General features: G+C 37.5%; 1 protein-coding gene across 1 annotated transcript in view; it reads left to right on the plus strand.

Annotated features, from left to right (window-relative positions):
• KDM7A (lysine (K)-specific demethylase 7A) overlaps positions 1-9,929 on the plus strand; it is a gene marked incomplete at its 5' end in the record, with an annotated part of 64,182 nt that overhangs the window by 23,120 nt on the left and 31,133 nt on the right. Inside the window, 4 exons of the mRNA XM_006777102.2 lie at positions 1,381-1,468; positions 3,153-3,259; positions 6,646-6,737; positions 7,814-7,903. Of these exons, the coding sequence (XP_006777165.2) occupies positions 1,381-1,468; positions 3,153-3,259; positions 6,646-6,737; positions 7,814-7,903 (377 nt within the window). The remainder of the gene's footprint in view (positions 1-1,380; positions 1,469-3,152; positions 3,260-6,645; positions 6,738-7,813; positions 7,904-9,929) is intronic.

Genomic DNA, 9,929 nt, shown 5'->3' on the forward strand with positions numbered 1-9,929 from the left:
AGCGTCTGTATTTGTTACAATGTTTCAAACTGCAGGCTCAGAGGCCGGCAAGGCAGGCGGGGAATGTTGGTTTCCTCTGTCACTGAAGCAAGCAAGCCTCATGTTAGTTTCAAGCTGCCTGGCTGCCGGCCGACATCTTGGCTGGCAGTTAATTTGCATATCACCCTGATTAGCGAATGGGAAGGGTAGCGGTCTACACCAATTACCATGTTTCTCTTTTATTAGATAGGATAATGGAGTTGAAGTTTCTAGGCTCAGATAATTCATGGCAGATTTTGTACTAAATGAATGCCCAGCAGAAATTTCTGTCCTGAGTAGTGCAGGGCAATTTCTTACTGTGTGGAACTGTCCTGAATTTTGCACCCCTGGCTCCCACTCAAAACTTGACAGTAGTGGCTCCTGATCATTGTGACAATCAAAAGAAGCCCCCAAACTTTTCCAAATGCCCTCTACAGGGAGTATGGCCTTTATGAAAACCACTGATCTATAGGATTTGTAGCTGACAGACTTCTAATTTGTGATTTCAGGGTCAAGCTCAAGGCTTTGTGCCTTTGAGTACACAAAAGGGCACTACTTGAAAGTGAATCTTTGAGGAGTTTTTTGATACTGTGTCACAGCACACTGAGTGATTAAAAGATGAAAAATGTAAAAAAAAAATGAGACTTATTTTAACAATTTTTACATGCAAATGTATATATTTATTTATACTTACATGAAGTCCATGTTTAGTCTATGGACATTTCTTTCAAAAGCTAGGTGTCATCTCTCAGAAATGTTTTCCTCTTTGAAAATATTTTTGTAGGAAAATTCTTATTTGGATTGCCAACATTTATATTTATGGGACCAAAACCCTCCATAATGAAATGTGGGTAATCTACCTTTTCCTTCTTAGCAGGTATCTGGTTGAGTTCCACTGATCCTCCTCTGCTTAGTCCCCCAGTGCGCATTTCAGATACTAGGGAAGTGAAATGATCAGCCAGTCTCAGTGGTCACTTAATGGAATTATGCTTGTGTCCTTCTAACCAGATTTGACTTGTCGCACAGTAAAATCTTTAATATTAAGTTGGATTTTTTTTCCTTTAAATTAAAACAACAACCACAAAAGCCTTTACCTATGTTGTACCATAATTTTTTATCTAATTATGTCAATGCATTTATTTACTCAAACTCAGCACACAGCTGGTATATAATAAGCCTCCACTAAACATTAGAGTGAATGAATGAATCTATAGCTTTTATAGACATTAACTTTTCTAGCACTGGAGTATGAAGTAAATTGATGTTGACATTTTTTGAGTTTCTTATCTCACAGGTAGATATCACATTTGTTTGCTTTAAATATTGAAAAGTCACTGATTAATATACTTTTAACCATTTCAGGGTGGATTCATGCTGTGCTCACTTCTCAGGATTGTATGGCTTTTGGGGGGAACTTTCTGCACAACCTTAACATTGGCATGCAGCTCAGGTTTGTGTCATAAGTATTTAAAGGATCTTTTGTCCTTTCTTTTAAACAGGATGTTTCAAAAACTAAATTCAACAACATATTTTACCGTAATTGAGATCTCATGGAGATAGGCCCTGAGAAATTATTAAGAACAGGAACTTTTTAAAAATATATATTTTTATTGATTTCGGAGAGGAATGGAGAGGGAGAGAGATAAAAACGATCAATGATGAGAGAGAATCATTGATCGAGCCTGCAATCCGGGCAAGTGCCTTTAATCCAGTGGTTCTCAACCTTCCTAATGCCGCGACCTTTTAATACAGTTCCTCATGTTGTGGTGACCCCCAATTTCATTGTTACAAATTGAACATAATTAAAGCATAGTGATTAATCACAAAAACAATATGTAATTATATATGTGTTTTCTGATGGTCTTAGGCGACCCCTGTGAAAGGGTCGTTCGACCCCCACAGGGGTCGCGACCCACAGGTTGAGAACCGCTGCTTTAATCGGAATCGAACCTGGGACCCTTCAGTCAGCAATCCGACACTCTGTCTGCTGAGCCAAATCGGCTAGGGCAAGAATAGGAACTTTTAACGAAAGTATTGTCTTAAAAAATTTTGTCAGGAGGATAGCTTGATGCATTTTAAATCTAAAATTAAAAAAATATTTATTCAATTTGAGACTAAATATCTCCCCAACTTTCAAAATTGTATAAAAACGTACAGGTTCTTGGCTGTTTTTACAATGAGGGAGATGAACTAAATTCAGTCAATCTCAGGTGTAAGTATGGTGCTGGGAAAAGCAACCCTAGGTTCAGATGGCTGTCAGAACACCTGTAATGTTACATGGGGAAAGGATTAACAGCTCTTTCCTGTTTCCCTTTCTGAGTGAAAAGTTGACCTTTAGCTAACTCTGTGCCCCTGGTAGCCTGATGAGAGGAGAATGTTACTAGGCAGCACTGCTTACAGTGAAATGACTCCTGATTGATAAACCACATCAGGACTGGGAGAACCTAGTAGGAACCATGTGTTTGGGCTTTCCTAAGTGTGGTGATCTTGTAGCTTGACTTGCCCGTGGGGACCCTCGATGTTATGTGTGTGTGGAGTTATTACATGAAGTACTGGCCCTTACCAGGCATAAAGCTTTAAGTCAGGACAGCTCCCACACTACCAGCTGTGAATCTTGTTTCTGTATACCTGAGCTGTCCCCAGAGGAAAGGTCGCTCCTGGCTGTATGGATGGCTGCAAGGACTCCCACAGAAGACGAACACTGTGGCAAGCTGTGGTTCCTATCTCTTCCCCTTGACCAGCACTAAGTGTGGTCTTGAGCTTGAGTGCTTGGTAGAAACTAAAGAAAACCTGAGTGGGTTGTTCAATACATGGAGTTGACTTATAAACATACTGTCTTATTTATTATAGCAGAACCCTTGTGAAATTCCTTCTGTTAAGATTAGGATCAGAATCCCAAGGTCTGATCTTTTGAAGACAATGTAATTCTTCAGTATACTGTCAAATTTGTTAAGGTCCGACCTGGATAAGGCCATAATTTAGGCTTACCCAAATGTTGTATTATGTAATATACAGTACTTGTTGTATTATGTAATGTCAGAACCTGCTTATTTTATTTTCCTTAAGTTGGTTGCCTTCATTTAACTTTGAAATGCTAATATAAATATTAAATTTCTTAAATTGTGTTTATTCAGGTGTTATGAGATGGAAAAAAGGCTAAAAACACCAGATCTCTTCAAATTCCCTTTCTTTGAAGCCATATGTTGGTTTGTAGCCAAAAACTTGCTGGAAACCCTGAAAGGTAATTAATAATCTGTCCATCTTGCGGTGTGATATAATACATGCTGTTTGTAAATTCACTAAAAGCCAGTGACAGCGACCGTTTTTTAGTATAGTGTTGCTTTTGCTAAGTTATTTTTTAAAATGCATGATTTCCCTTGACCAAGAACCTTTTTAACAAAGTAGAGTCTCTAGTCCAGCGGTCGCCAACCTTTCGGACCTCATGGACCACTAGTGGTCCACAGAACACCATTTGGCAACCGCTGCAACCTTAAAAAGCAGATAGATATATGAAGAGCTGCATCAGAACAGGTAATGTTGAGAATATTCATTTCACCTGGGACTCTAGTGGCCTGTACACACTGTCAGACATGTAAAAGTGTCTTGCCTGCAAGAATGCAGTTTAAGCCAAGACTGTTACGTAATACTAGAGGCCCCGTGCATGGATTCATGCACTGGTGGGGCCCCTTGACCTTGCCTGCCCCCTCTCACAATCCGGGACCCCTCGGGGGATGTCAGACTGCTGGTTTTGGCCGCATCCCTGCAGGCCAGGCTGAGGGACCCCACCAGTGCATGAATACGTGCACCGGACCTCTAGTATGCATATAAGATCTTTGGTTAATCTCTTCCTGCCATCCCCCTTCCCTCCTTTCCTCTGAGAATCCTCAGTCTGTTCCATGTTTCCATGCCTGTGTGTTGAGTGTCTTTCCCCTGGTGGTCATTGTGCATCATAGGTATCGGTTGAACCGTCGCCTAGGCGCATACACACACACACACACACTACATATATATATATAGATGTGTTCCCAAATATTTGCTTTTAAAACTCCAGGGCATAATTTTCATGTCTTGAGAGAATGAGGTAGTGCCTTTGCCATTACCATTTTATGCCCACTATGCTGGCCAGTATAAGGCACCTGTTAATACAAACCAACTGGATGTCAGGCTGAGTCTAGTGGAAGAAAAATGTTTGGGGTTTTGTTGGGGGAAAGGAGAGGTTGTTAGTTATCCCTTTAAACTTGAAAGCTACCTTTTTTATGTGGAATTTCAGATTTGGTGTTTGATCTTTTGGTTTAAAAATCTTTAAGCATTCAAATTGGAAATTGCATATCACATTTCCTTTTATCCTTTTTTTTTTGCTTTTCATTCAGTTGTGCCCTTGAGAATGCAGTTTGTCTGTTTCTGTGTTGTCTAACTTGTCCAGTCCATTTGCAAATAGTGCTACTATTATAATTAACTTCCAGAAGAAACAGATATAAGCAGATTAAAGAGTAAAGTCTATTCTACACATATTTCTTTTTCCATGTAAAAGTTACATGAGAATAAAAGGTGAAATGAAAAGAAACAACCAGAACTTGCTTCCCAGGATAGCATGCACAGAATTAAATGATAAAATAAATAAAAAGTTATTGATTGCAGAGAGGAAGGGTGAGGGAGATAGAAACATTAATGATAAGAGAGAATCATTGACCGGCTGCCTCCTGCACTCCCCACACTGGGGATTGAGCCTGCAACCTGGGTATGTGCCCTGACTGAGAATCAAACCATGACCTCATGGTTCATAGGTCAATGCTCAACCACTGAACGCACCAGCTAGACAAATGATAAATCTTATTTATGGTTTCTTTGCTCAATGAAAGGTCTCACTGTCTTTAGGAGGAAAGAATAATAACCCCATCCCACACCTGCAGCACAGCATACAGGGAGATATCAGTGGTGCAAATGTCTGTGATGGAGGTAGGAACCCACGGTTGAGGAAGAACAGGTGCTCTCTGCACCAGATCAGTCTCTGCTCCACAAACAACTCCTTATCTGAGTCTCCGCCTTGTCCAGTGTTTTCAGGTGTTTTTGGTGGCTGCAGGAATGTCACAATGGACCATACAGTTGCCATCTATAGTTTCTAGTAAAATTCTAGACATTAAAGTTCATAGTCTCCTATCCAAGTAGAACCCTAGATATATATACATAAACACTTACAGATGTTCTTGTTTTCTGGAAATAAAACCCAATAACTGAATCCTCCAGATTAGAGATTGGCAATTCAAAACTCAGGAAATTTCAGAGTACTTTGATCATTGTTTCTTTTCTCAACAGCACACACATGCACATGCACACACACACGCCCTTAGATGATGCTTTTCCCCTAATGTCTAAGAGGGGTTTACCAATCAAATTAAGAATTTATCTGAAAGACAAAATCTTGCTGTTCTCGAAGTCATAAGCAGCAGATTGTTTAGTCTGAGAATGGGTTAGCCTTTATTTTAGTCCATTGAGAGTTAAGAACTATTGAGATCTGATTAGAAAACATAATCCTGTACATTAAAGTAAAAAAAAAAAAGATTACTATAAAAGGATATTTGCAGGTCAGGTTTTAAAGTGTTTTGATTTCATCTGCCAGGTCAGTACAGGATACCTGGCATTACTAATGTATCTTCAATCCCACTGAGGATAGAGCCAAAGGACCATTATATCAGTGCCACATCTACGCACTCGTCCTGGAATCAGGAATGGTGGTCTTGTTACCCCATCTTATATTGTCCTTTCATCGCTGACCTTGTAACTTTCCATTGCAGCCTGTTATTTCCAGCTCTTAGATTGTTATAGGCTTATATGATAGGTTAAATGTGGGAGGATTGGGAAACTCTTAACTAAATTTAGTGTCAGTAATAATAAAACAGTGACCAGTTTGAGGTTTATGTAAGTAAATTAGCCACAGGGCAGAAGTAGAAATCTTTCACTTTTGCTTCAACTTGCCTGAGTTGTAGACCACATCTAATGTATTTTATATGAATTTTAGATAATCAATTTGGTTTAAAAACCCAGAAGAGTCTGGGTTTGTGGGTGTGGGTGTGTATTTGCGATAGTGAATTATTTCATGCCCATAGTGAGGTGTATGGATCACACATTGCCTACGCATACACTCTCATACAGTTTAAAGAATTATAAGCCTGTCGCTCAGGGTGAGCAGAAACAGCCTTGCCAGTACCCTAGTCATGCTCCTTATTTTTCTCGTTGCACCCTCTCCTTCCCTTCAAGAGAGAACCTATTATCCTGACCTTTGTGATAATTCTTTTTTTCTGCTTTATCACCTATGTCATAAACTAAAATAGTTTAATTTCTAGACATCTATGAGTAGCTTAATACTGACATTTTTTGTGACCTGTTTTTTACTCAGTGTTATGTTTGTGAGCTTTCTTTTAACTTGAGCATTTAGTACAATGACACTTAATGTAATTCTGTTTTTGTTTTTGTTTTTTTGCTTTTTCAATCAGTTGTTTATTAACCTTATCCCTTTCTGTTAATTTGGAAGTTATGCAGTTTGATATTTGGTGGTTACTCAAAATGTAAAGTTGATTCATTTATCTTTGAAACACTTAACTCCTTTCCCTGCCTCTTCCATCCCCACAGAACTGAAAGAAGATGGTTTCCAGCCTCAGACTTACCTAGTACAGGGCGTGAAAGCACTGCATACTGCTTTAAAATTGTGGATGAAAAAAGAAGTAAGTCGTTTTCTTTGGTGAAATAATTGTTATTTTTTATATGGTAAGTTCAGGAAAATGGAGTCCTCAAGCTGTGTGGCAGGAGTAGCCACAGTAGAAGGACTAGAAACCATGTTTTATAGACAGTACAACCTTCATTTTACGTACAGCAATACAAATGGTTTATGTTTCTGTGAGAATTAAGTACCTCAGAATTTCTTAAAGCTGGAAAGTAATTCAAGTATACTTAGGGTACTGACTAAGAAATGAAAATGTAAATGTAGACTAATAATAAGTAACTGAGCTCTCATAGTGTGCCAACCACTGTGCTTAGTTCTCATAGCCATAAACTAATTTAATCTTCAAAGCAACTATATGAAGTCTGGGTGCTGTTATAATCCCCATTTACATGTGGGGAAGCTGAGGTTCAAGGAATTTAAGTAACTTGCCCAAGAGACCCGGCAGAGCTAGGATTTAAATCTAGGTCCCTGCAATTGCAAAGCTGATGCTCTTATCTCTCTGCTAGACTTAGGAAAAAATGAAAGAAAGGAAGGCAGAGTTCAAGCCGGAGCTTTCCATTTTCAAATGTGGTCTAGTTGTTGGCATTTGAATTCCTTCTCTAAGAGGTGGTCCCAGATCTCCTTTTGGAGTTGGTATGTCCTTCCCTTACGCTTCCATTGCACGTTTCTTGTGCCAGTGGACTAAGATTATTTCAGTGCCTGTGTTGCCCCTTATAAATCCTTATGTATTATGAATTAATTGTTAGTTTTAATTAGTTACTTTACTAATTATAGTAGTCTTTTGAGGTCTAGAGTACAAGGTTACTACTCAATATAAAGCAAAATTTACTATGAGACCAGTCCATCTTTATCTCAATCTAAGGGGATTTTATAAGTTAATAAAGATCTCCTTAGAAGATCTTTTAATAAAGATACCTTAGGAGGTATCACACCAACCACATGAACTCTGAGTCCTGGCTTATTAGTATTTAGCTGTGTCTATAAAATCTGGAGAACCCCAAAATTGGCTTAATAAGTTTTTTACATATTAAAGTATAAGTAACTTTGGTTGTTTTGTCTTTGTTAATCCAAATACAGCTTGTATCCGAACATGCCTTTGAAATTCCAGACAATGTTAGACCTGGACATCTTATTAAAGAACTTTCTAAAGTAATTCGAGCAATAGAGGTAAGAGTACAAACTGTCATCTAAACTCTTGGTTATTATCTGCTTTGAGAAACCAATAGATCTACCACCACACTACAAACCTCTGAATGTTCTTATGCACTTAAAAAAAAAAAAAAAAAAAGACAATGAGCTAAGTCTTAGAAACAGTTTCTAGTTCCCAGGTTTCTAAAGTCCTAGAGAGAAATTTAGAGAGTTGTATCATGATGAAGTAATAAGGAAGTTATTTCAGGTTACTCCAAAAATAAAAAATACAGAATTAAACTTTCTAATCCAGTTCATTTTAGCTGTGCAGAGATGAATACATGTTTAGTGATTAGGAAAAGAGGAAATGTAAGGTGAGTGAGTAGAACTAGGTGAAGTTGGGTTGGAAAGAGGAAGATATTAGTGGGGTGGGGCAAGGAGAGCTGCTCGATTGGAAATATTAGAACAAGTTAGTTAAGCAAATGCCCTTTGATAAAAGCCCACAGAATCTGAGATTCGGTGTTTTAATTAATCACTTAGGAGCTATTTTAGGTATTAAAGAAAGGAGGTTTTAATTAAACTAATTTAAGAAGGTGGTTCTATTAATGTTTAGCTTGAACTGAAAGGAAATTAAGTGGAGGAATGGAGGCTAACTCAATTTAACAGCTCAGATTAGGTCTGTGTTTGGGGAATGAAAAAGGGTACAGCTAAGAAATATTAAAAGGATTTGCTATCCTTGACTAGAATAGTCCATGTAATTCTCAATATATTCAGATACAGTAGAAAAAAATTTTTAAATATATTTTTATTGATTTCAGAGAGAAGGGGAGGGGGAGAGAGAAATAGAAACATCAGTGATGAGAGAGAATCATTGATCCGCTCCCTCCTGTACACCCCTAACTGGGGATCGAGGCCACAACCAAGGCATATGCCCTGGACTGGAATCAAATCCAGGACCCTTCAGTCTGCAGGCTGATGCTCTGTCCACTGAGTCGCAGCAGTTAGGGCGAATTTTTTTTTTTTTTTAATTTTAAAGATGATAGTAATTGCATACAGATTTTTAATCAAAAGTCACATATATATGCAAATATATATCTGTATAAATCTCAACAACCCAAAGTAAGGACGGTGTTGGTCTATATGAAAAACTATAAATCTTTACTTTGGGAAGTAAAAATACTTGAATGAAATTTCAGAGATATGAAATTTCTGAAATATGTCAACTTCAAATTAATATTATAAATTTTAAATGGTGAAATATACCTGAAAGAATAATTGGACAAAAATAGCAAACATAGTGTTTTGTTTTTTTTAATTGAAGTGTAGGGAGTACAGAAGACAGCAAGATGGCCAGTAGAAAATGTGCAAAGAAAATATATAGGTATTTTACTAAAGAAGAAAAAAGAATGGCTATTCCAATAAAAGTATGAAAAATAATCTCAATATATGAAAAAGTATTTAATCACATTTTGCAAAATAACTTACGATTTCATATGATCATTTATCAAGTTGGCAAAAATAAAATCCCATTGTCTATCCTTAATAGAAGGAGTACAGATTAGTTTATGCTTTCTAAATGGCATGTCTCTTCACCTAGCAGTTTTACTTTAATCTAATAAAATAAATAAGAGGATTCCAGTTGAACTTGGAAGATTAAACATATGTGCTTACCACTATTACTGCTTGGGACAAAAATGATAGAAAAAGAATAAAAAAAGACATCTCTAAGGACAGAGAGAATAATGGAGATGAAGATTCCAACGAAATGTTGGAAGCTGGAAAGAAATGTACAAGTGGTGACTTATTTAGCAGACCAGAGACCTGAAACCTTTGTGGGAAATGGGGGAAGACCAGGAACAGGTCTTATTTATACAGAATCTTAAAAAAATCTTCCAGAATTTTTTGAAGGACCCTCAATATGAGAGTGGAGGTAGGATTGAACAGGATTGATTAAAGAATGAATTGCTCTCCAAATCCCTGCCTTAACACACGTAGAAAACTAAAGGTGTAATTGTTAAAGAAGTTGAATTTGAGATTGTGGACTTTGCATTGATTTTAGAAAGAG

This window comes from Myotis davidii, unplaced genomic scaffold (assembly GCF_000327345.1).
Source record: "Myotis davidii unplaced genomic scaffold, ASM32734v1 scaffold329, whole genome shotgun sequence".
Classification (NCBI taxonomy): Eukaryota; Metazoa; Chordata; class Mammalia; order Chiroptera; family Vespertilionidae; genus Myotis; species Myotis davidii.